Genomic DNA, 27,849 nt, shown 5'->3' on the forward strand with positions numbered 1-27,849 from the left:
GTATTACATGACATGCTGCTACCATAATATTTGAATCTAGGTTATATATTTATATTTTCAGGTACTTTCTCCTAATTTTTGGCATATACTTTCTCCTGTGCTTCACCTCTTTGTCTTTAGCACCTTAGCACGCTTCTACTGCTAGCCTTACATTATCAGCTTCTACCTTGGTGTAACACTCTGCATGCAGTCTTTCTGTATATGTCTTTTATGGTTTATTGCTGTTTGCACGTGTAGGCACTCCTGTTAATTGTGCCACCATTTCACTAATTGTCTTTAATAAAGGTGTTTTATACTCAATCCACTTGCTCCATCCTTTATTTTGACTCCTTCTCGACCTAAATTCGGTTTCTTCTCTGTTGGTGTTAGATAATAGTTGCTGTATGTCCCATATTAAACAGTTCATTCTCCCCCAATCTCTAAGCGCTGGTCATTCCGTTGACTGTTGCCATATACCGTATTTTTCAGATAAGATGCACTTTTTTTCCTACAAATTTTGGGGGAAAAGGGGGTGCGTCTTATAATGTGGATATACCTTACCAGTACCGTTGCAGGCCGCAGACTGGGATGAGGGGGTGCTGCTGCAGGTGTTTCCGGTGCTGAGTGGGGGAACTGCCCCAGCAGTTACATGGTTTCCTGTACGGTGGACTCAGGGAAAATGGCCGCCAGGGGGCGGTGTATGCACAGATGGAGATCTCGGCAGCCATTTTCCCAGAGTCCACCGCACAGGAAACCATGGAACTGCGGGGGCTCTGGCCTTCTGCCTTTCACAGAATGTCGCCGGATGCCCCCGCAGCGGCGTGTCATGCTGCCCATCGGAACACCCCCTCATCATAGCCTTCGGCCTGCAGCATCACCCCACTCATGCCTGCTCCAGCAGCGACTCTGGAACCCCGCTTCACAGCAGCCATCACCCCTGGTAATCAATAAGACGCATGGATTATAAGAAGCACCAACATTTTATTATAAATTTTTATTTTTTTTTACGATTTTTCTCCTCAAAATTTGGGGTGCTTCTTATAATCTGGAGCATCTAATAATCCGCAAAATACGGTAATTGGTTTGCCCTTATTTTATATTGTAATATATATATTTCCTTACCTTTTGGCTCAGAGATGCATCAATGCTTGGTTTTCATTGTTATATAATTAATTTAAATGCAACTTTTTTTGCAGGAAAAAAAGGCAAATGTGCCGTAAAAGGAAAGCCTAATGTGAAGAAGTCGTCTGTATCCAAACCAAGCGATATAAAATCAATGTTTATGGCCAGTGCTGGGAAAAAGACTACAGATGTAAGTTATTTCTTTATATATATTTTTTGTCAAGTGGGTTAGTTGACAAGGGTACAGTATCAGTGGGTGATTGTTAAAGGGACACTGTCACCTGAATTTGGAGGGAACAATCTTTAGCCATAGGGGCGGGGTTTTCGGGTGTTTGATTCACCCTTTCCTTACCCGCTGGCTGCAATATGGGATTGAAGTTAATTCTTTGTCCTCCGTAGTACATGCCTGCACAAGGCAATCTTGCCTTAAGCAGGCGTGTACTATGGAGGACAGAGAATGAACTTCAATCCCATATTGCAGCCAGCATGCAGCCAGCGGGTAAGGAAAGGGTGACTCAAACACCCGAAAACCCCGCCCCTATGGCTAAAGATTGTTCCCTCCAAATTCAGGTGACAGTGTCCCTTTAACAGCCAGGTCACATGGGGTAAATTAAGGAAATAGCTTTTCTCTGTATCTAGTTATTATTTGTGCATAACCACTTTTCATAATAATGATGCTCAATCCTACACTGGGCTGATTGTCATTTTGATAAAATCGGTACAAATAAATCGGCTCACCCTTGGAATCTCCATGTTCGTTTCAATATGAAGAAGCACATTATCATGTCTGTGTAAGATGTTGGGTTAAACTTGCAAGAAGGAAGTAATCCAGCTTAAATCCATAAAATCCAGAGTCTTTATTTGATAATTAAAAAAACCTATAAGGCATCTCTGCAATTCACCTAGGCTTAGGTGTGGGTTGGGAATAAGTGGTGTGAGGGGGTTGAAAACCGGATGTGTTTTGAACTCTGGCTGCGTACTTAGACTCGGTCTGATGACTCGGTCTCTAAGGCCGGCGTCACACTCAGCGTAAGACAATACGGTCCGTTTTTTACGGCCGTAATACGGAGAAATGTTCCCAAAATAGTGATCCGTAGTCAGGGTGTGTCAGCGTATTTTGCGCATGGCATCCTCCGTATGTAATCCGTATGGCATCCGTACTGCGATATTTTCTCGCAGGCTTGCAAAACCGACATCTAATGGATTTATGTGCTCAAATGTTCGGGAAAACATATATACAGTGTGTGTGTATATATATATATATGTATATATATGTGTATATATATATATATATATATGTATATATATATATGTGTATATATATATGTGTATATATATGTATGTGTATATATATGTATGTGTATATATATGTATGTGTATATATATGTATATATATATGTATATATATATGTATATATATGTATATATATGTGTATATATATGTATATATATATGTATATGTATATGTATGTATATGTATATGTATGTGTATATGTATATGTATGTATATGTGTATATATGTATGTATATGTGTATATATGTATGTATATGTGTATATATGTATGTATATGTGTATATATGTATGTATATGTGTATATATGTATGTATATGTGTATATATGTATGTATATGTGTATATATGTATGTATATGTGTATATATGTATGTATATGTGTATATATGTATGTATATGTGTATATATGTATGTATATGTGTATATATGTATGTATATGTGTATATATGTATGTATATGTGTATATATGTATGTATATGTGTATATATGTATGTATATGTGTATATATGTATGTATATGTGTATATATGTATGTATATGTGTATATATGTATGTATATGTGTATATATGTATGTATATGTGTATATATGTATGTATATGTGTATATATGTATGTATATGTGTATATATGTATGTATATGTGTATATATGTATGTATATGTGTATATGTATGTATATGTGTATATATTTATTTACTACAGCGCGATATCTGTGAAAAGCCGGTAATTCAATTGCCGGCTTTTCATTTCTCCTTCCCAAACCCGACAGGATATGAGACATGGTTTACATACAGTAAACCATCTCATATCCCCTTTTTTTTTGCATATTCCACACTACTAATGTTAGTAGTGTGTATGTGCAAAAATTGGCGTGGGCTCCCGCGCAATTTTCTCCGCCAGAGCGGTAAAGCCAGTGACTGACGGCAGATATTAATAGCCAGGAGAGGGTCCATGGTTATTGCCCCCCCCCCCCGTGGCTAAAAACATCTGCCCCCAGCCACCCCAGAAAAGGCACATCTGGAAGATGCGCCTATTCTGGCACTTGGCCACTTTCTTCCCATTCCCGTGTAGCGGTGGGATATGGGGTAATGAAGGGTTAATGCCACCTTGCTATTGTAAGGTGACATTAAGCCAGATTAATAATGGAGAGGCGTCAATTATGACACCTATCCATTATTAATCCAATTGTTTGAAAGGGTTAAAAAAAACACACACACATGATTTAAAAGTATTTTAATTAAATAAACACAGCGGTTGTTTTAATATTTTATTGCTCTCTCAATCCATTTGCAGACCCTCGCTTGGCAAAACAATAAACCCACAATATACATACCTTCTGCTGACCCGTCACGTCCCACGAGGTAATCCATCTGAAGGGGTTAAAATAATTTACAAGCAGGAGCCCTGCAAATGCAGCTGTGCTCGTGCTTGTAATTCCCCGGCGAATGAAGGAAATGTAGGTCATTGACCTACATTTCCTTCAGTCGCGGTGATGCGCCCCCTGGTGGATGTCCTCATATGACCTGGAGCCTGGGAAAAAGTTCCCAGGCTGCAGTTCATGAGAACATCCAGCAGGGGCGCATCACCGCGACTGAAGGAAATGTAGGTCAATGACCTACATTTCCTTCATTCGCCGGGGAATTACAAGCACGAGCACAGCTGCATTTGCAGGGCTCCTGCTTGTAAATTATTTTAACCCCTTCAGATGGATTACCTCGTGGGACGTGACGGGTCAGCAGAAGGTATGTATATTGTGGGTTTATTGTTTTGCCAAGCGAGGGTCTGCAAATGGATTGAGAGAGCAATAAAATATTAAAACAACCGCTGTTTATTTCATTAAAATACTTTTAAATCGTGTGTGTGTGTTTTTTAACCCTTTCAAACAATTGGATTAATAATGGATAGGTGTCATAATTGACGCCTCTCCATTATTAATCTGGCTTAATGTCACCTTACAATAGCAAGGTGGCATTAACCCTTCATTACCCCATATCCCACGGCTACATGGGAATGGGAAGAGAGTGGCCAAGTGCCAGAACAGGCGCATCTTCCAGATGTGCCTTTTCTGGTGTGGCTGGGGGCAGATGTTTTTAGCCACGGGGGGGGCAATAACCATGGACCCTCTCCTGGCTATTAATATCTGCCGTCAGTCACTGGCTTTACCACTCTGGCGGAGAAAATTGCGCGGGAGCCCACGCCAATTTTTTCCGCCATTTAACCCTTTATTTTAGCAGCTACAGCGCTGAAATTTTGCACATACACACTACTAACATTAGTAGTGTGCAATATGCAAAAAAAAGGGGATTTACATACAGTAAACCATCTCTCATATCCTGTCGGGTTTAGGCAGGAGAAATGAAAAGCCGGCAATTGAATTACCGACTTTTCACTAACACCGTTGCGTATTTCTCGCAAGTCACACTGCTGGTCCGTGTGGAATCCGTATTTTTCTCGCCCCCATAGACTTTCATTGGCGATTTTTTTTTTTTTTTTGCGCAATACGCTGACAAACGCAGCATGCTGCGATTTTCTGCGGCCGTAGAACGCTGTATATTACGGATCCGTAATATACGGCTGATAGGACGAGACCCATTGAGAAGCATTGTGCCGTATGTTATGCGAGTATTACGCACGTAGTTTCTGCGCTCTTACGTCCGTAAAACTTGCATGTGTGACGGCGGCCTAACAGTCTAAGAAAGCTAGCGTTCAAAACTCATCCGATTTCCACCCCCTCGCACCACTTATCCCCCAACCCATGCCTATGCCTAGAGGTGTATTGCAGCAATGCCTTATATATTTTTTAATTCTCAAGACTTAGGATTTTATGGATTGAAGCCAGATCTCCTTATTGCAATTTTGATTAAATCACTTGTTTTCTCTGCTACAGATCTAGCAGTGCTCTGAATGCTGGGCTCTATAACCCAGCGCCCACCCCTGATTGGGATTTTTGTGTTCACTATGCATAGGCAGAAAGCTTACAATTGGTGGGGCAGGGTTGTACAGAGCTCATGAATGTTTGACAAAGTGAGCAGGTTTACTACTCCACCAGTGTTAAATTTCCTGCTGATAACATCAGTGTTTTATCAAAACTGCTAAGCAGCCCAGTAAGTGACACATCACTGTAATCAGGGCCTCTGTCCCTACATTATGCTGCTTTCAGATTAGGTGGCATACAACTTGTGATAGATTCCCTCTAAGACTGCCCATTATGTGTAATGTCTTGCATCCCCTCCTAACAGTGAAGAGTTGTCCACACACAGATGTTGAGGCTTCATTATAGCCCGTTCTGAGATTGGGAAATGGCTTAGTGTGCTCCTCTTTTCCTCTTGGATAATAACGGAGGTTTGTTTTTATCTCTCTCCCCGTGACGGCACCATAGAGAGAGGGGATCCGCCCCGTGGTGCAGTTATGGGGTCAGAGAAATACCGTTATCGGTAAGTAACTATATTTTTCATGTATATCAACATCTGTCGTGCTAATTGGACTGGAAAAGAAAAGTTTGTCTTCATGGAATTAGTGTCCAAGCTCAAATAAAAATGGTTCCTCTAGTGTTTTAATATGTTGCTTTATTTGGCTGAAATCCTCTTTCATTCAAATATACTGAAAACATGCTTGGTGCATCCGTAGCATGGCCAAGTGTATCTGCACTTTTCTACTTTCCGCATGCACTGCTTCTCTGCAGTATATCTTGTTTCCCTATGTAGATGCAACGTTGCTCTGCTGTACGCCCCTCTGTCCTGGGTACATTCACTGCTTCTGTGCTATACGCCCATTGTCCTGGGTACATACAATGTATTTCTGCTGTACGCCCGCTGTCCTGGGTACATACAATGTATTTCTGCTGTACGCCCCGCTGTCCTGGGTACATGCAATGTATTTCTGCTGTACGCCCCACTGTCCTGGGTACATACACTGTATTTCTGCTGTACGCCCACTGTCATAGGTACATTCACTGCTTCTGTGCTATACGCCCATTGTACTGGGTACATACAATGTATTTCTGCTGTACGCCCGCTGTCCTGGGTACTTACAATGTATTTCTGCTGTACGCCCCTCTGTCGTAGGTACATTCACTGCTTCTGTGCTATATGCTCCGCTGTCCTGGGTACATACAATGTATTTCTGCTGTACGCCCATTGTCCTGGGTATATACAATGTATTTCTGCTGTACGCCCGCTGTCCTGGGTACATACAATGTATTTCTGCTGTACGCCCGCTGTCCTGGGTACATACAATGTATTTCTGCTGTACACCCGCTGTCCTGGGTACATACACTGCTTCTGTGCTGTACGCCCGCTGTCCTGGGTACATGCAATGTATTTATGCTGTACGCCCGCTGTCCTGGGTACATTCACTGCTTCTGTGCTGTACGCCCGCTGTCCTGGGTACATGCAATGTATTTATGCTGTACGCCCTGCTGTCCTGGGTACATACAATGTATTTCTGCTGTACGCCCGCTGTCCTGGGTACATTCACTGCTTCTGTGCTGTACGCCCGCTGTCCTGGGTACATGCAATGTATTTATGCTGTACGCCCGCTGTCCTGGGTACATACACTGCTTCTGTGCTGTACGCCCGCTGTCCTGGGTACATACAATGTATTTCTGCTGTACCCCCGCTGTCCTGGGTACATACAATGTATTTCTGCTGTACGCCCGCTGTCCTGGGTACATACAATGTATTTCTGCTGTACCCCCGCTGTCCTGGGTACATACAATGTATTTCTGCTGTACCCCCGCTGTCCTGGGTACATACAATGTATTTCTGCTGTACGCCCCTCTGTCCTGGGTACATTCACTGCTTCTGTGCTGTACGCCCGCTGTCCTGGGTACATGCAATGTATTTCTGCTGTATGCCCGCTGTGTCCCTGGGTACATTCACTGCTTCTGTGCTGTACGTCCTGCTGTCCTGGGTACATACAATGTAAGTCTGCTGTATGCCCCGCTGTGTCCTGGGTACATTCACTGCTTCTGTGCTGTACGTCCTGCTGTCCTGGGTACATACAATGTATTTCTGCTGTACGCCCCGCTGTGTCCTGGGTACATTCACTGCTTCTGTGCTGTACGCCTGCTGTCCTGGGTACATACAATGTATTTCTGCTGTACGCCCGCTGTCCTGGGTACATACAATGTATTTCTGCTGTACGCCCCGCTGTCCTGGGTACATGCAATGTATTTCTGCTGTACGCCCCGCTGTCCTGGGTACATACACTGTATTTCTGCTGTACGCCCGCTGTCCTGGGTACATACACTGTATTTCTGCTGTACGCCCACTGTCATAGGTACATTCACTGCTTCTGTGCTATATGCTCCGCTGTCCTGGGTACATACAATGTATTTCTGCTGTACGCCCATTGTCCTGGGTATATAGAATGTATTTCTGCTGTACGCCCATTGTCCTGGGTATATAGAATGTATTTCTGCTGTACGCCCGCTGTCCTGGGTACATACAATGTATTTCTGCTATACGCCCATTGTCCTGGGTACATACAATGTATTTCTGCTGTATGCCCGCTGTCCTGGGTACATACAATGTATTTCTGCTGTACGCCCGCTGTCCTGGGTACATGCAATGTATTTCTGCTGTACGCCCGCTGTCCTGGGTACATTCACTGCTTCTGTGCTGTACGCCCGCTGTCCTGGGTACATGCAATGTATTTCTGCTGTATGCCCGCTGTGTCCTGGGTACATTCACTGCTTCTGTGCTGTACGTCCTGCTGTCCTGGGTACATACAATGTAAGTCTGCTGTACGCCCGCTGTCCTGGGTACATTCACTGCTTCTGTGCTGTACGCCTGCTGTCCTGGGTACATGCAATGTATTTCTGCTGTATGCCCGCTGTGTCCTGGGTACATTCACTGCTTCTGTGCTGTACGTCCTGCTGTCCTGGGTACATACAATGTAAGTCTGCTGTACGCCCGCTGTCCTGGGTACATTCACTGCTTCTGTGCTGTACGCCTGCTGTCCTGGGTACATTCACTGCTGTGCTGTTCGCCTGCTGTCCTGGGTACATACAGTGTATTTCTGCTGTACGCCCCGATCAGCACTTCCTGCCCGATCCGTGCTCAGCGCTGCCAGTGGATGAGGTTCTGCACTATCAGCCAGGAGCGCTGTCAGCGCTGCCTCTGCCTGTTATCCCCCTAAATGCTGCAACCGAGCGCGATCGCGGCGTTCAGGAGTGAGGCAGACGGACGGGAGCACCCTCTGCCTTCATGTCGGCGTCATTGCGGGGGCCCGATCGTTGCCATGGTGATCTAGGGTCATCATGACGACCCCTGGGTCACCAAGCTACAGAAAGCTTCTAAGACAATGCTCACAGAATGGTGTCAGAAGTTTTCAGTATAAATATAATGCACTGCAATGTTAGTTCATTGCAATGTATTATACCTGCAATCACAGTAAAAAAAAAAGTGAGTCTCATGAAGGGACTAGGTAAAAAGGGATTTTTTTTAAATATGTAAAAAAATAAATAAATTGTATAATAGTAATAATAATAAATCCACTAATAAATACACATTTTGATGTAAAAAAATAAATAAAATAAAATTAGTAAAAAAAGTACATGTTTGGTATGGCTGCGTCCGTAATACTACTCCGATCTATAAAAGTGTCATGCTAGTTAAGCCCTTTAGTGAGCGCTGTAAAAAAAAAAAAAGCAAAAAAGAAAAGCAGCAAACTGTGTTCTCATCATACCTTTTGGAAAAAGTGGAATTAAACGCGATCAAAAAGACGAATGTAAATAAAATAAAAATAGTATCACTGAAAATACCAACTTGTCCAACAAAAAACAAGCCGCCTTGCAGCTGAGTCAGCTGAAAAATAAAAAAGTTATAGCTCTCAAGATAAAGCGATGCAAAAATGTTTTTTTTTTCTATAAAAGTTTTTGTGTAAAAGCGCCAAAACATTAAAAAAACTATATAAATGTGACATCGCTGTAATGGTACTGACCCAAAGATTAAAGCGACCTTATCAATTTCACCACATGCAGAACTGAGGAAAAAAAAGAGAATTCCTGAATTGCTGGTTTTTGTTCATTCTGTCTCCACGAAAATCTGAATAGAATGTGATAAAGTCTCATGTGCCCGAAAATGGTACCAATAAAAAAGCCTACTTGTCCCACAAAAAAAAGGCCTCACATGACTCTGTGGACCAAAATATGGAAATATTATAGTTCTCAAAATGTGGTGCTGCCAAAACTTATTGCAAAAAAGCATCTTCTAGTGTGTGACAGCAGCCAAACATAAAAAAAGGATATAAATCTGGTATCGCTGTAATCTCACTGAACCGAAGAATAAAGCGGCCTAATCATTTATACCGCACGAGGAACGGCGTAAAAGGTAAATAAAAACAAATTCTTAACCTTCTGTGGATTTGTTCATTCTGCCTCCCAAAGATCGCAATAAGGCTTGGCGCACATTTATCCTGCACTTTGCGCTGAGTGCTTACATCTGGATTTCCGTGTAAATCTCTGAAATACGTGATTCAGACAGAACGACCTGCCAAAGATTCCTTATATTGAGGCAGATGGAGGCACTGTGAACGCCAAAGGACCTGTGATCCGGCGGTGTCCATCCTTTTTAGGCGTGCATAAAAAAACGCTGTCCACCATAGTTTTGTGCACCTCTGAAAGAAAGGAAAACGCTGAATAGAGGCCAGATGCAGTACAGAGTAACTGCTGCCTCATTATAGTGATTAGTGCCCTCGGGGGTTTCATCTGAATCGCCTCACTCAGAGATTTAGAATGAAACCCCAAAGTAAGTGCTCAAGCTCGACTCCGAGTTGTCTACGAAGGCTCTTCTATATTTATCACAGATCCAGCGGAGGCGGCTGAATGGCTACAATCCCATGGGATGTACAGTGCAAGGGAATCCTAATATGTTCCTGATTAAGCTGTATTCTCCTAATGATTTTATGTGTAGAGCTCTCTATGGGCGTCCAATTTACCAACAATACCCGACGCTGAATTCAGCGGGGGTATCCCCTTACTTGTTTGATATTAGGAGCGTAGGACTTTGCTCCTATACTTTTTGGTTCTTGTTCCGTTTTTTTTCTCTTATATGGGTTTTATTAGTTGTTTAGATAGAAACTGCCGCCAACAGTATTCCTATTCTCTGTGTGCTGCCTTTGAACTTTATTTGAGTAATAATGTATATTATATTTTGATGAGTAAGTATGGGATCTGAAATAATATATATGACCTGGAATGTACGGGGTATTAAATCCCCCCCGGAAGAAAATTAAGGTATTTTCACAGATTAGACGCTATCATCCCCACATCATGGCTTTGGTGGAGACACACCTGACCAGGGACACGGCTAGATGCGTACAAAAACCATTGGTACAATGGTACATCCACGCATTCCATACTAGTTACTCCAGAGGGGTCTCGTTGTTAATACACAGAGATGTTAGATGGGAGGCTCGAGAGGCCCGACTGGATTCTGAGGGTCATTTTGTTTTTGTACACGCACTAATCCATTCTCATGAATGTTATATTGTGTGTTTATAACCCTCCTCCGACTAATACATCAGTCCTCTGGATGGCAATGAGTTTTGCCTTAAATTATCCAGATGCACACGTCATTTACTTGGGAGATTTATTCAGTCGCCATGACAGCACCACGAGAGAGGGGATCCGCCCTTCAGGGACAGGAAACCTTCAGACATAAAAGGGCGGCACCTCTCTCCTCCGTCAGTTGGTTTCCTGTCCCTGACAGGCGAACCTCTTCAGACAAGACCTCATGAAGAAGGTTGAAGATTAAGGAAGATTTCCCAGTCCTGGTAGTCCGATGCAGGTAGCGGGAGGGCCCCTACCTGAGGGCCCCTACCTCGGACTAGCCAGGGCGCCGGAAGCACCACACAGCAGGGGGACTGCTTGTGTCAGGTGTCAGCAGAGAGAAGCAGCCTTCAGACATGGCTTGCTTCTGGGTGACCCTTTTTTGCCACAGGTACGAGGTAAGTATACGCTACCTGCTCTGGAGCTGTGTCTGCACCTCGGGTCCGGTCACATCCTGCCTCCGCACCGGCCATATGTCTCTGGGCTCGCCGCGTGTGCTGGGGCGTCCCGGCGGTGTCTCTGGGGCGCTTCCTAATGACGCGGCCGGCGCGGTCCATTAGCGCGGCTGGGCATGCGCGGTGGCCGCGCCGGATAGGGCGGTTCTGTTTTCCTGCCTTTCAATGGGAGCGCCTGTAACCGGAAGGGGCGTTCCCGGGCGACGTCCTCGTCGGCGCTTCCTGGTGACGCAGCGGCGTGACCCATTGGCGCGACTGCGCACGCGCGATCGCCGTGCGGGCCTATCGGCGTTATGGGGCGGGAGCGGTGATGTGCCGAGGCCTGGGCTGGGGGCGCGGCTCTAGTAGTGGGGGCCAATTAGATGTATACCGGGCAGGACACCTGGATTATCCTGCTGACCCCCATCTGGGGGTGGTACCGCTTGGGGGCAGTATTTAAGGGCAATATGGCGGCCGCTGCATGTCTCTGACCCTTTATTATAATGGAGTCACCGGAGCAGGAAGCAGCAGCCTCAGCCTCTTGAAGAGACCCGTGCCATCTCCCAGCGTCGATCTAGTGGCAGTAGTCGCGCTGGTGGAGTCAAAAATGTTCAAAAGTCAAGCAAGTCCTCAGGTTATAAGACTACCTTGGCCAGGAAGGACACCCCATTATCTACAGTACCATTCACTACGCATCTGGGTAAGTGATCTACGTGAAAGTTCACCTAGTGATCCTTTGTCCCTGTTATGTCCCCCTTTATCCTATTAGGGGAGAAAATGTACCGCCAAGTCCAAACACAGGGAATGTGGCGAGTGTGGGGATCTACTCCCGGATGCTTATGAGAAAAAACTGTGCAGGCCTTGCATACAGCGCCTTATAGAGGAAGAAGCTTCTGACCTTACGTCTTCCTTGAGGGATATGGTTAGACAAGAGGTCAGGGGTTCTATTAGGTCTCTTTCCCAAAAGACAAAATCTAAAGGGAAGAAACTTGCTTCTCCAGTTTCAGAAATTGAGTCAGTCTCGGCTGAGTTAACCTCGGATTCCTCTCCGTCTTCTTCTTCATCTATAGACGTTGAATCAGGATATTCCTGTTTGCCACTTGATAAAGTGAATCGGCTAGTTAAAGCGGTAAATAACACTATGGGGATTGAGGAGCCTCAGTCAGAGTGGTCTATGCAGGACATAATGTTTAAAGGGTTGGACAAAAAGTCCCGTAGATCTTTCCCGGTGATTGAAAAAATAAAAACTCTAATTACAAAGGAGTGGAAGAAGCCTGAAAGGAAAGGTTCACTCCCACCGGCATTCAAGAGAAGGTATCCCTTTGAGGAAGAGTCATCGTCCTCTTGGGATAAAGCCCCGAAATTAGACGCCGCAGTGGCCAAAGCGTGTAAAAAATCCTCGCTACCATTCGAAGATTTGGGCAACTTAAAAGACCCGTTAGATAGAAAGGCTGACGTTTTTCTTAAAGGGACCTGGGAAACAGCGGCAGGATCTCTAAGACCAGCAATTGCAGCCACTTGTACGGCTCGGTCACTAATGGTGTGGCTTGACCGGCTAGAAGACCAACTTAAGAGCAAAGTCCCTAGGAGTGAAATCCTGTCTTCCCTTCCTATAATTCAGGAGGCAGCAGCTTTTCTCTCAGACGCTTCGGCAGATTCGGTAAAATTAGCCGCAAGGTCCTCGGCTCTATCAAATGCAGCCCGCAGGGCTTTATGGATTAAATGTTGGCTGGGAGACTTACAGGCAAGGTCAAAATTATGCGGCATTCCCTGTGAAGGGACACATTTGTTTGGGCCTGTACTGGACGAATTATTAGAGAAAGCTGGTGATAATAAAAAACGGTTCCCCTTCCTGGGAAAACCCCCATATAGACGGGAATACAACAAAGGATGGTACAACCGTAGAAGATCATTTAGAGAAAGATCCAGGCGGGACAGTAACAGAAAAAGAGGTAGAGGCTATATCTTTGACACCTCTCGGGACTATAAAAAGCCTCAATGACTGCTGGACCAGGTGGGGGGAAGACTTTCAGCCTTCTTCCCTGCCTGGTTGAAAATTTCTAACAGCCCATGGATCCTCAGTGTCATCTCGGCTGGTCTAAGATTTGAATTTCAGACTTTTCCCTATAACAAATTTTGTATAACGCCCATCCGTTCTTCCTCCACAGAACAGCTGGCTCTAGAATCGGAGGTCCGAGATCTACAGCAAAAGGGTGTGCTGGTTAGAGTACCCACGGTACAGAAAGGTAAGGGGTTCTATTCCCCTCTCTTTCTGGTCAAAAAACCTGATGGATCTTTCCGTACAATCATTAATTTGAAAGGTCTGAATAAATTTCTACTGATTCCCTCCTTCAAAATGGAGTCGGTAAAAACGGCAATAAAGCTCTTATTTTACAACTGCTTCATGGTTGTCTTGGACTTAAAAGACGCCTATTACCATATCCCAATACACACAGACCACCAACAATTTCTCAGAGTGGCAGTTTCAATTAATGGCTCTATAGAACACTTCCAGTACCGAGCACTTCCCTTTGGAGTCGCGGTCGCACCCCGGGTATTCACTAAAGTAATGGTGGAGGTCATGGCACAACTTCATGAGCAGGACATCTTAATAATACCCTATCTGGATGACCTGCTGATCGTTGGTCATTCGGAATCTCACTGTACTGACCAATTGGGGAAAGTAACATCAGTATTACAGGAATTGGGGTGGATAATTAATCTTAAAAAATCCCGGTTACAACCCTCTAGGATACAGGAGTTTTTGGGTCTGGTCATAGATTCTAGCATACAGGAATGCCGCCTTCCAGATACAAAAGTAGATAAGATTTCTCAATTGGTGATTAAAATAATTAACAACCCATCAATCTCGCTAAGAAGAGCAATGTCTCTTTTAGGGTCCCTTACATCGTGTATCCCGGCGGTTCTCTGGGCCCAATATCACACTAGGCCGCTGCAGTGGGACATATTACATAACACCCGTTGCTTGTCAGGACACCTGGACAGTATATTTTCACTATCTACTGAATCTATACAATCTTTATATTGGTGGACACTCACAACAAATTTACGTAGAGGGGTTCCCTGGACAAACGACGTGTCGCGAATAATAACTACAGATGCTAGCCCCAGGGGATGGGGAGCGCACATGGGAAATAGCTGCACTCAAGGACTGTGGTCCCAATCAGAACAGAACTTGACATCCAACTTAAAAGAGTTGTTAGCAGTGGAACGTGCCTTAAGTAGTTTCCTCATACATCTTCAGGGTAGACATGTCAGAGTGCTCTCAGATAACCAAGTGACTGTAGCCTATATTAATCACCAAGGGGGTACTCGATCAAATTCATTAATGAATGTTACGGATCATATTTTTCAGATGGCCGAAAAACACCTTCTGTCTCTCACGGCTCTCCACATAAAGGGGAAACTCAATGTCATGGCCGACTACTTAAGCCGCAACAAACTCGGTCAGGGAGACTGGAGCTTGAACCAGACTATCTTCAATCAGATTGTTCGCTTATGGGGGTGCCCAGACATAGACCTTTTCGCGAACAAGGAAAACAGGAAACTACACCGTTTCTGCTCCTTAAATCCCAGAGAAAACCCTTACGCAGTGGATGCTCTCCTAATTCCATGGCACTTCGATCTCGCTTATGTCTTTCCCCCTCTAAATTTAATACCATTAGTTCTGAGGAAGATACGGGAAGACAAGGCCCGGGTAATCATGATAGCCCCGTTCTGGCCTCGAAGATCATGGTTTCCTTGGCTGAGGAAAATGTCTATCTCTCAGCCGTGGATTCTCCCAGAAACATCGGATCTCCTCTCCCAGGGCCCAATTCTCCATCCACGAGTCGCCAATTTACACCTAGCGGCGTGGAATTTGAGAGGTCACTATTAAGAGCAAAGGGGTTTTCTCAGGACCTTGTAAACACACTACTAAAAAGTAGAAAACCATCCACAACAAATATCTACGTTAGAATTTGGAAATTTTTTTTAGAGGTTTCAGGGTCACGTATTGACCAAAAAATCTGTGTCAAGAAAATTTTGGAATTTCTGCAAAAAGGGTTACAGATGGGATTGGCCACAAGCACTCTCAGAGTCCAAGTATCAGCTCTGGGGGCTCTGTATAATAATAAATTAGCCAATAATTACTGGATATCCAGATTTTTCAAGGCCGCGTCTAGGTCCAGACCTCTAATTAAACAAAAATTGGTTCCGTGGGACTTAAATTTTGTGCTTTCCGCTCTAATGGAAACACCATTTGAACCTATTGACACAGTGCCAATTAAAATCCTATCCTTCAAAACTGCCCTATTAGTCGCACTCACGTCCGCAAGAAGGGTTAGTGACCTGCAGGCTCTATCTAGACAGCTTCCTTACATGCAGTTTAGAGAAGACAGAGTTATCTTAAAACCTGATCCTCTTTACCTTCCGAAAGTAGCCTCAAAGTTCCATAGACTACAGGAAGTTGTTTTGCCTTCGTTTTGTTCTAACCCCACTAATGATAAAGAACGAAAATTCCATTTGCTAGATGTGAGAAGATGTCTTCTTAAATATATTTCGGTTACCGATGCGTGGAAGAAGGATAATTCCCTATTTGTATCCTTCCAGGGGGTTAGGAAAGGACTTAGGGTGTCCAAAAACACATTAGCTAGATGGATCAGGGAGGCGATTTCTCTGGCTTATTCAGCAGGTGGTGCACAGATCCCGGAGGGTATAAAAGCTCACTCCACTCGAGCCATGGCTACTTCCTGGGCAGAAAGATCGGAAGTATCGATTGAAGACATTTGTAAGGCGGCCACATGGTCTTCTCCGTCCACTTTTCTTAGGCACTATAGACTAGATTTGGGTAGCTCCTCAGATCTCACATTTGGGAGAAGGGTGCTTGAAGCAGTTATCCCTCCCTAGTCTCTTTTACTTCTCTGAAAGTCTCTCGTGGTGCTGTCATGGCGACTGAATAAATACGTAAGCTACTTACGGGTAGCGGTGTTTTTCAGGAGCCCATGACAGCACCCTTATATTCCCTACCCTCTTTTCTTGTTTGGGTCAGCACCTTCTTTACATTGGGTCCTAAGTTTTATTCACTGGGTGAATTGTACCATGTTTTAATGTTGATATGCTACTAACCTAGGAGATTCTCTCATGCTCTGTAAACCAACTGACGGAGGAGAGAGGTGCCGCCCTTTTATGTCTGAAGGTTTCCTGTCCCTGAAGGGCGGATCCCCTCTCTCGTGGTGCTGTCATGGGCTCCTGAAAAACACCGCTACCCGTAAGTAGCTTACGTATTTTAACTTGGTCATGGATAATTGTCTTGACAGGCTGAGACTTGGTGATGAGATATCTGGGGAGCCCCCCTCTCAGTCTCCGACTTCGTCTCAATTAGCATTATTTGTAGAGAGCAGCGGGTTGTTGGATCTGTGGAGGATGCGTCACTCTGGGACGAAAGGATATACTTGCCACTCCTCCACTAGGCGTTCTCTGTCCCGCATAGATTACATATTCGGATCCAGCGGATTAGCAATGTGGGTAGATAGCATAGAACATGGCAATAGAGGAATCTCCGATCATAGCCCGATTGTACTTAAACTTAAATATGGGCTATCAAATAACAGTATTGTCTGGAAGCTGAACCCCTTTTGGCTGAAGTTAATAGATTCTAACAACAGAACGGCGGACCAGTTGAATTGCTTCATTTTATCCCACCCAGATCCTCAGAACATCAATTTATTTTGGGATACCCTTAAGGCGTATTTAAGGGGATGTTTGTCTTCTTCAATTTCTTTTGTCAAAAGGGGGTGACCTCTAAAGAGGATGACGAGATGGAGCAGCGAATAAAAGATACTGAGGCCGCATATATATCTAACCAAACTAATGGTAATAGAATTGAGTGGTTAACCTCACAAAGATTACATGCCCAGTATACAGACACTAAGTCTAAACGTAAATTGTTCATCACACGTCAGTCCTATTTTGAGTTGGGGAACCAAGCAAGTAAATTTTTGGCTTTTCTGCTACGTCAACATAACACATCTAACATGGTATTACAGATTCGTACATCTGATGGTTCATTGGCATCCACAACTGAAGAAATACTTAATTGCTTCCATGATTATTATAACTTGCTATATAAGTGTAAGAGCGGCCTTGATACTTTAGAATGTTTAGATTACCTATCAAATATAACATTTCCCACATTGAGTTCTACCCAGCAGGCCTTTATGGATGCTGAGTTCACTTTGGAGGAGATAGAGTATGATATAGCAGACATGGCCTCTGGGAAGGCTTCTGGGCTGGATGGATTTCCCATTGAGTTGTATAAAAAATATCGGGATATGTTAGCACCACTCTTACTGAAGGTATTTCGAGATATATGGGGGGGGGTTGATGTATGCCAGACACCTTTTATGAGGCAAATATTATCATACTTAGAAAGGAGGGAAAAGACCATTTAGAATGCGGATCTTATCGCCCCATATCGATGGTAAACGTAGACTATAAAATGTTTACTAAAATTTTGGCCATCAGACTGAATTCAATTATATTGGATCTTGTTCATCCAGATCAAACTGGCTTTATGCCTGGTGAGAGCACTTCTATTAACATCAGACGAGTCCAGTCGATAATTCAGTATAGTTCTTTAGTTTCAGACAATAACTGGGCATTAGCATCGCTGGATGCGGCTAAGGCTTTTGACTCTGAGTGGCCCTTTCCGTTGGCATGTTTGCAACGATATGGTTTTGGGGTTAAATTCTGATCATGGGTTAATATATTATACATGAAACCTAGAGCTCGTATAATTGTAAATAGTTCCATATCCGAACCCTTTTCATTATATAGAGGGACCCGTCAGGGATGCCCCCTTTCTCCAGCTCTTTTTGCTCTTGCGGTAGAGGCATTGACAATACCACATAACAACTTCGCAAGACACATACCCACTATAGAGTATAATAAGATAAATGTATTAAATAGTGGGCTGTTATATGGATTAATATGGGGAAATCGCAATAAATATACCACAAAGCCACCGCAAACAACGATCAAAAGAACCCCAAAAACGACTTGGTTATTAGTAAATGTAACAATATTTTATTATAAACAGGATCAGGATAGGAGACAAAGGAAAAAACAAGGCAGATGTTATTCCACACATGTAGGGAAACGCTGGGGTACATACTGAGAGGCTGGCTCTACATATAGTCAGAGGAATACACAAAATCATCATAGTTGTAAAATATATACATAGTATAGACCACTGAATTTACCAATGCAGGTAACTATATCAAAGTAAAATGACAATTTAAATAATGCACAATTTACCTGCAAGGTGTGTGAAAATGTGAGCCGCCACCAGCATGCACCCGCCCCAACGCACGTTTCGGCGGGATGGCCTTTTTTTTGCTCTTGCGGTAGAGGCATTGACAATACGTATAAGATCTTCCCCTGATATTAAGGGTATAGATATAGCGGGTCGTGTGGATACCATTGGTTTATATGCTGATGACATGTTAATATTCATGGACAGGGCAGAGGAAACACTGCCTCGGGTGATTGCCACTATAGATAAATTTAGTAAATTGAAAATTTAGTGAAACTGTTAAACTGTAAAGCGCTGCGGAATATGTTGGCGCTATATAAATAAAGATTATTATTATTATTATTATTATTATTATTATTATAGATTCTCGGGCCTATATATAAATTGGGATAAGTCTGCTTTATTACCTCTCTCTCATGTCCCAACGTCTAATCTTTCCTAGTTATCTATTGCTTCTAACTTTAAGTATTTGGGTGTCTACATGTTTCGATATAGTGCTTTGGATTTGCAGCTCAATGTTTATCCATTACTGGAACTAGTTAAACTTAAATTTACATCTTGGAGCAAACTTCCGCTATCCGTTGCAGGCCGCATTAATTTAATTAAAATTATATTACTCCCTAAGCTCAGCTATTGTCTTCAACATAGTGCAGTAATAATACCTAAATCCTTTTTTACAAATTTAAATTCCCAAATTACCTCTTTTATATGGGGGAAGGCTAGGCCTAAGCTTAAGCTATCTGCTCTGCAGAGACCTTAACAGGGGGGTGGAGCAGTACTACCGGATTTCTTTCTGTACTATCTGGCCGGACAAGCTAAAGCAATAAGTAAATGGATGCCTAATAACTATTTCCCTAATTCTGAACATCAGTTACTTCATTCTGCCCGAACTGAATGTCCGTTGAGCTTTTTGGAATCAGAAAAAATTAATGTCCCTCGTTTATTACCACTGCTTCGACTGGCGCTGTCAATTTGGAGACAAATTAAAAAGTTGTTGGATTTAAAGATATTATAGCTGAAATGCCGTTATGGAAAAACAATTACTTTCCGGTGCTGTTAAACCACTTGTCCACTGATTTTTGGATCTTCCATGATGTCTCCTTGGTGGGTGATCTGTATGACGGGGGATTTTCATGTCTTTTGAACAACTGCAGGCTAAACACAGCATCCTGAGATCTCAATTTTTTCGTTACTTACAACTGAGATCGGCCTTTCAGTCGTACATGAGAAATACGGGCGCAGATCGAACCATCTCGTCGTTACCCCGATAGGAATTCTTAATTCGCAAGGTCCACAGGGCCTTATTTCCTCTTTGTATACCTATATGTTATCAGAATCCCCTCTCAGGGTGTCCCCATCGATTAATAACAGGATGACCCAGTTATATATAATCTATCAATCATATTTGACTCCAATGCGACTTTTCAGGATGGGTCGATTTAAATCATCAGAATGTGTACGATGCCACTCACCAGATGCAGATTTTATTCACATGATATGGAAGTGCCCCGTCCTCCTTCAATATTGGAAAGAGATGACGTAATTATTAACATCCCTATTGTCTACTCCTTTTCCTCTTGAGCCGCTAATTTGTCTGTTTGGGGTATGGGATGAGGAGGCCTGGGATCATTATGTCGGGATTTTTCTACGGGAAACGCTCTTTATGGCACGGAAGGTATTGGCGTTACGATGGATGGGGGGGTTCAGGTCCCTCCCTTAGAACCTGGATTGAGCTGGTGAACTCAGTTATCCCATATGAAAGCACATTGTACCAAAATAGAGGATGTCTGGGTAAATTTGGTAAAATTTGGGATAGATGGAACTCCTCTCACCTTACTCTATAAATTCATAATTGAGTATCAATGCAAGGGATTTGGCTTTTGTTCTGGGGACATCGCACGGAGAAAAATACAAAGTATAGTGTTAAATGGCAGAATAGTAGTAGTTACTATAGATACGGTTTTAGTTGTAGTTTAGGAACTTTGCATATTTTTAGTTCCATGTTTCCATCTATATGATTCACGCGATGTAAATGATTTGATATACACAGTCGTTATAAATCTCATTATGGATATAAATAAGGGTAAATAGCCTACTTTATACAAACGACGTATGCTCTGTATTATGTGCACAATAACAAATACAAATGTGTATATTGTATTGCTTTATTTTATGGTTAATAAACAAATTTAAAAAAAAAAGTAAGTGCTCAATATAGCGCGCCGGATAAATGTTATCCCAAATGTTATGAAAAATGTATCCAATAAAAGCTTAAACTCAATTCACAAAAAAGCTACCCCTCTCTCAGACCTATCATCTGTTAACGGAAATATAGGGGGTTTCCACGTTACTGGTAGTACAAAGGCTCTGGAAAAGCAAAAAGGCTCCTCACCCGCTAGAAGAAATTCAGCAAATTCTGTGCTTCCAAATGCCTCCCTCCCTTCTGAGCCCCAGTGTGCATAAACTGCCTTTAGGCCCCTTTCACACATCAGTTTTTTGCCGTCAGTCACAATCCGATGGCTCGATGTATCCGTCGCAGATTGTGAAAAACTGATACGATGGATCCATGCTCTGTTAAAAAAAGGGAATCTGTCGCCGGATTCCGTCATTTGACTGATCCGGCGCCATAGGCTTCCATTCTAGCAAACGACGGACGGCGACAGATCAGTCGCTGTTCCGTTTTTTTTCGACGGACACAAAAACGTTACTTTGTCCGCTGTCTCCGGCCGCCGGACAATAAATATTCTACGGATCCGGCGAATGACAGATGAAACGTGAGGCCATCCATCGCTAATACAAGTCTGAGGAAAAAAAAGGATCTGGTCGCCGTATCCGTTTTTTTTCAAAATTGTTCGGATTGCGACCGATGGCAAAAAACTAATGTGTGAAAGGGGCCTTAGTGTCACATTTGGCAGGGGTATAATTTCCAAAGAGGGATTAACTTGAGGGGGGGGGGGGGGGTTGGGGGAATTCTGCTTTCTAGCACTAAGGGGCTCTGTATATGGAGTCTGTAAACTATTCTAGGAAAATCTGCCCTCCAGGAGGCAAATGGCGCTCCATCCCTCCCGAGTCTCTCTGTATGGCTAAGTAGTATTGTACAGCCACATATGGGGTCAATTATTGCCACGTTCAGTCGAAATTGTGGGACAAATTGTGGTGCTATTTTTACCCACTTCTTGTGTGAAAATGTAAAATCTGGGGCTAAAACAAAATTTTTGTGGTAAAAATGTAATTAATTTTTTCTTCACTGCCTAATGGTATAAAATTCATCAAGAGGTGTATTTTGTAAAATGGGTTCACTTATTAGGAGTTCTGCTGTTCTGGCACCTCAGGGGCTCTCCCAGTGGGTCATGGCACCCTCAAACCATAATAGTAAAATCTCCACTGTAATATGGCGCTCCTTCTCTTTTGAGCTTTGCATTGTGCCTCAAAAGTAGTTTTCACCCACACATATGAGGTATTATCGTACTCAAGAGAAATTGCAAAACAAATGTTGGGGTCCGTTTTCTCCTGTTACTCTTGAGAAAATAAAAAAATTGGTGCGAAAAGATGATTTTTGTGGAAAAAAATTAGATAATTTTCACAACTCTACATTATAAACTTATGTGAAGCATCTGGGGGTTCAAGACGCTCATCAGACATCTCGATAAGTCCCTTGAGGCCGGGTCTAGTTTTCCAAAATGGAGTCACTTGTGGGGGGTTTCCACTGTTTAGGCACATCAGAGTCTCTCCAAACGTGACATTGCATCGGCTCTCGATTCCAGCCAATTTTGCATTCATAACATGAAATGGCGCTCCTTCCCTTCCGAGCTCTGCCGTGCACCCAAACAGTGGTCTTCCTCCACACTTGAGGTATCGGTGTACTCAGGAGAAATTGCACAAAAATTTTTGGCATCCATTTTCTCCTGCTATCTTTTCTTAAAATAAAACAATTGGCGCTAAAAGATGATTTTTGTGGAAAAAATGTGAATTTTATTTTTCATGGCTCTACGTTATAAACTTATGTGAAGCACCTAGGGGTTCAAGGCGCTCACCATACATCTAGATAAATTCCTTGAAGGGTCTAGTTTCCAAAATGGGGTCACGTGTTGTGGGTTTCCACTGTTTATGCACTTCAGGGGATCTCCAAACGCAACATGGCGATCTATTGAAGCATTCCAGAGTTATAACCACAAAAAGTGACAGTGGTCAGATTTCAATATTAAGGCCTGGCCATTAACCTATAATGTGGCTTGGTCCTTAAGGGGTTAACCCATAGCCCATATAAATATGGTTATCAAGATGAGGGTAATATTAGTGATGTGTGTGTGTTTTTTTTTCTTTGTAGCAGAAAGCTGTGGATTTGTCAAAAGATGATCTATTGGGTGATTTACTTCAAGACCTGAAATCTCAGGTATGATTTTTAAATCGTTCCTATGACTTTGATTTGGCTCGACCTCCACTCATGTAGGTAACTCGGGAGTCACGGTGACACAAGATTTTACATCTTAATGTCATACAATTTCATTGAAAGTTTTTTCCAAGGTCACTTTGTCCTTGTAATTATATATTAAATGACAAGACTTTATCTAGAATAGTGACTTTCTGTTTTTCATTATTTTTTTGTCCTTTCTACCTAGCCCACACAAATGACTCCACCACCGGTAATAACACTAAAAAAGAAGAGACTTGCAGGGGTTCCACTTAACCCTTTTTCAATGCCTGTTACATCTCCACCTTCCAGGGTAACTATCCAAAAGCATGCACCCTAAGAAAAAGTTTGTTTGCCTTTTAATACTTATTGAAAAGTGTTTCATTGGTTTATTTTTTAAATATATTAGGCTTCTCCAGCAAATCGCAGAAAACCCCCTCCAGTACCCAAGCAGGAATATGACTCTGCTCCTCCTAAACAGGCTAAAGTGACCTCCCCTAAAAAAGCGAAGCTGAAGCAAGAACCTGGCAGCAGTATTGCAGCTGTTGCAAAAAATGGAAGTGTGGTCAAGTTGGAAGAGGCTGCAGAAGGTATTGCAAAGCTAAATTGATTAAAAAAAAAAAGGTAGTGATAAGGTAGAATAAAGTGTTTTGAGCCATATTTAGCTGTCACGGGGTCAAAACTGGCCATTCTTATCTCTTACTTTATTCCTGCTACTACCCTGAGTTTTCTTATATATTTTTTTTACGTTTTTTTTTATCTGCCTAACCATTACAGAGATATGGACTTTTTATTTAGTGCTAGTCCTTGTTTTTTTGTCAGAGGGCCACAAGATAGAAATGCAGAGCAGGAAAAAGACACGGCAAGCCCTCTTTGTAGAAACAATAGAGTATGTTTCTGCATCTCTTGGCAGGAAAAATAGTAAAATAGGTACGTTTTTGATGTGCTTTTTTTATGTGTTTTTGGTTCAGGTTTTTCCTCACTCATTATTAATATGGATGAAATCTGCAGCAAAAACAGCGAAAGAATTGACACGCTAGATTTAAAACTTCTGCAAGTCAAAAATAAGTGATGTGTGCATAAGGCTTCTTTCACACTTCCGTCTTCCAAATCTGCACAGGATCTGTCAAGACGTTGAAATGACGGATCCTGTGCAGATTGTGGAAAACGTGTGCACTGGGCCCGTCTTTCTGACGGACCCATCGAGCCTTTGCGCACCTGTTGTGTATGCGTCTTCGCAGTGGTTTTCCGCTGCGAAAACGCATACACAACACAAACCAGGTTAAAAAAAAAAAAAATTGCAGTATTCTCACCTACCGGTGTTCCTGCGCACTGATGGTTCCGGCAGCTAGCGTTCCTAGTAATGCATTGTGAAATCTCGCGAGAAGTCGAGGTCTCGCGAGACTGCGACTTCTCGCGAGATTACGAAATGTATTACTAGGATGTAACGCTAGCTGCCGGGAACATTGGTGACGCTGCGCGGGAACGCAAGTAGGTGAGAATATTGCGATTTTTATTTTTTTATTTTTTAATTTTTTTAAATAATTTTTAACATTCTATCTTGATACGATACGATACAATTTATTGATCCCGTGGAAAATTATGGTATCACAGCAGCACAACTTACATCATAAGAATCATAAAATGAATTACTTAATTGACATGACAGTTTGTTGACAGAAGGACATTATACATTAAAATAGGACATACACAGCGGGTGAACTGAAAAGTAGAAGGAATAAAGTAGACATTCACCTTTATGATTTAACCCTAATGTTATTGTTGTACATCCCCATAGCAGTTGGCACAAACGATTTCCTAAATTTTTCCTTCTTACACCTCAGAAGTATTAGCCGGTTACTGAAGGTGCTCTTCTGTCTCATCAATAGCTCATATAGTGGATGTGCATTATTGTTCATAATTGCTAATTGCCATACACTTTCTCAGAGTTCTTCTCTCCACTACCTTCTCAAGAGAGTCCAGATTGCAGCCGACAGCAGAGCTTGCCTTTTTGATAAGCTTATTCAGCTTATTAGCATCAGAGGCCCGCATATGATTGCAAAAAAGATGGCACTTGCCACTACAGACTGGTAGAACATTTGTAACATTTTGCTGCACACATTAAAAGACCTCAGTTTCCTTAGGAAATACAATCTGCTCATCCCCTTCTTGTAGACAAACTCTGAGTGGCATCTCCAGTCCAGTTTGCTGTCCAAATGGACCCCCAAATATTTGTAACTCTCCACCTGCTCTACCTCCTGACCAGCAATAGTGATCGGTAAGCATTCCAACTTAATCCTGCTATAGTTGGCCACCAACTCCTTGGTTTTCTTAACATTTAGTTGTAGATAGTTACCATTGCACCAATCCACGAAATTCGACACCACCCTTCTATATTCCTCATCCCCCCGATCTCCCCTAATACATCCCACAACCACGGAGTCATCCGAAAATTTGTGAAGGTGGCAAAGATCAGATTTATACTGAAAGTCTGATGTATACAGTGTGAATAGAAAGGGTGCAAGCAACCGTTCCCTGGGGGGCACCTACACTGCTCAGTAATCTGCTTGACACAACTGCTCCCATCTGTACAAACTGTGGCCGATCTGATAGGTAGTCAGTTATCCAATTTCTCATCCCCACCTCCACCTTCATATCAGTCATTTTTTTGTGTAGTAAAGGTGGCTGCAAGGAATTAAATGCACTCGAGAAATCAAAGAACATCGCTCGCACCATGGTTCTGTCAGTCTCCAGAAATGAATGTACACTATGTAACAGGGAAAGAATAGCATCATCCACCCCCAATCTATGTCGGTAAGCAAACTGAAGGGGATCAATAAAAGCGTTAACCCTCGGTCTTAAGTGAGCAAGAACTAATCTTTCCAAGGCCTTCATAGCGTGAGATGTTAAGGCTACAGGACGATAGTCATTTAGGGTTGCAGGAGAAGAAGTCTTGGGTAACGGCACCAGACAGGAAGTTTTCCATAACACTGGTACCCTCTGTGTTTGTAGACTTCCATTAAATAGGAGTGTAAAGACAGTACACAGCTGGTCTGCACACACTTTAAGGACACGTGAGCTGAGTCCATCTGGTCCTGCTGCTTTACCAATGTTAAGTGACTTAAACTGCCTCCTCACATCATTTTCGGATACTCTAAAATTAGTCTGCTCCTCCTCCAATATCGATGTTGCAGAATTTTCACCCAATTCCCCTCCACTTCCAGTTGGCAGTACACATGTACTGCTAAATCTATTGAAATACTCGTTCATCTCATTAGCCTTGTCCAGTTTTCCTCCCCCGTGATCAGACCTTGCCTTAAGGCCCCGTCTCACACAGCGACGCTGCAGCGATACAGACAACGATGCTGATCGCTGCAGCGTCGCTGTTTTGTCGCTGTGTGGTCGCTGGGGAGCTGTCACACAGACAGCTCTCTCCAGCGACCAACGATCAGGGGAACGACTTCGGCATCGTTGAAACTGTCTTCAACGATGCCGAAGTCCCCCTGCAGCACCCGGGTAACCAGGGTAAACATCGGGTTACTAAGCGCAGGGCCGCGCTTAGTAACCCGATGTTTACCCTGGTTACCAAAAAAAACAAACACTACATACTCACCATCTGTTGCCCGTCAGGTCCCTTGCCGTCTGCTTCCTGCTCTGACTGAGCCGCCGTACAGTGAGAGCAGAGCGCAGCGGTGACGTCACTGCTGCGCTCTCACTTTACGGCAGTCAGTCAGAGCAGGAAGCAGACGGCAAGGGACCTGACGGACATCAGATGGTGAGTATGTACTGTTTTTTTTTTTTTTACATTTACGCTGGTAACCAGGGTAAACATCGGGTTACTAAGCGCGGCCCTGCGCTTAGTAACCCGATGTTTACCCTGGTTACCAGTGAAGACATCGCTGGATCGGTGTCACACACACCGATTCAGCGATGTCAGCGGGACCTCAACGACCTAAAAAAGGTCCAGGCCATTCTGACACGACCAGCGATCTCGCAGCAGGGGCCTGATCGCTGGTACGTGTCACACATAGCGAGATCGCTACTGAGGTCGCTGTTGCGTCACAAAACTTGTGACTCAGCAGCGATCTCGCTAGCGATCTCGCTATGTGAGACGGGGCCTTTAAGCCCAGTCGGTAATTTAATTCCTGACCAAACCTCCCTGGTATTATTGTGGGACAGTTTCTTTTCAAGTTTAATTCTGAAGGCTTTCTGAGCCTCCTTTATTTTATACTTCAATTCATGCTGTATCATTTTAATTTCCTCTTTGTCGCCTAATTTAAATGCCTTTTTTTTCCTGTTGAGCAAATGCTTCAATTCCTTTGTTATCCATGGCTTGTTGTTTGCAAAACACCTAATCTTTTTAGCCGGCACCAGCATATCAGTGCAGAAGTTAATGTAGTCAGTCACTCTACCAACCACTTCATTAACATTTGTATACTCATCCATTGTCCCAAGCAGCACATCCCAGTCTGTAAGGGTACTGTCACACAGAGCAATTTTGATCGCTACGACGGCACGATCCGTGACGTCGCAGCGATCGTATGATTATCGCTCCAGCGTCGTAGACTGTGGTCACACGTTGCAATCACGGCGCTGGAGCGATGCCGAAGTCCCCGGGTAACCAGGGTAAACATCGGGTTACTAAGCGCAGGGCCGCGCTTAGTAACCCGATGTTTACCCTGGTTACCAGCGTAAACGTAAAAAAAACAAACAGTACATACTTACATTCCGGTGTCTGTCCCCCG

General features: G+C 43.3%; 1 protein-coding gene across 2 annotated transcripts in view; it reads left to right on the forward strand.

Annotated features, from left to right (window-relative positions):
* POLA1 (DNA polymerase alpha 1, catalytic subunit) overlaps positions 1-27,849 on the forward strand; it is a 502,104-nt gene that overhangs the window by 11,508 nt on the left and 462,747 nt on the right. Inside the window, exons 5-8 of one of the 2 annotated variants that reach the window (XM_077294669.1) lie at positions 1,176-1,291; positions 23,021-23,086; positions 23,313-23,417; positions 23,514-23,694. In XM_077294669.1, coding sequence (XP_077150784.1) covers positions 1,176-1,291; positions 23,021-23,086; positions 23,313-23,417; positions 23,514-23,694 — 468 coding nt within the window. The remainder of the gene's footprint in view (positions 1-1,175; positions 1,292-23,020; positions 23,087-23,312; positions 23,418-23,513; positions 23,695-27,849) is intronic. The other variant, XM_077294671.1, reaches the window with a different exon arrangement.

The sequence above is a fragment of the Ranitomeya variabilis genome, chromosome 3 (assembly GCF_051348905.1).
Source record: "Ranitomeya variabilis isolate aRanVar5 chromosome 3, aRanVar5.hap1, whole genome shotgun sequence".
NCBI classification, from domain to species: Eukaryota; Metazoa; Chordata; class Amphibia; order Anura; family Dendrobatidae; genus Ranitomeya; species Ranitomeya variabilis.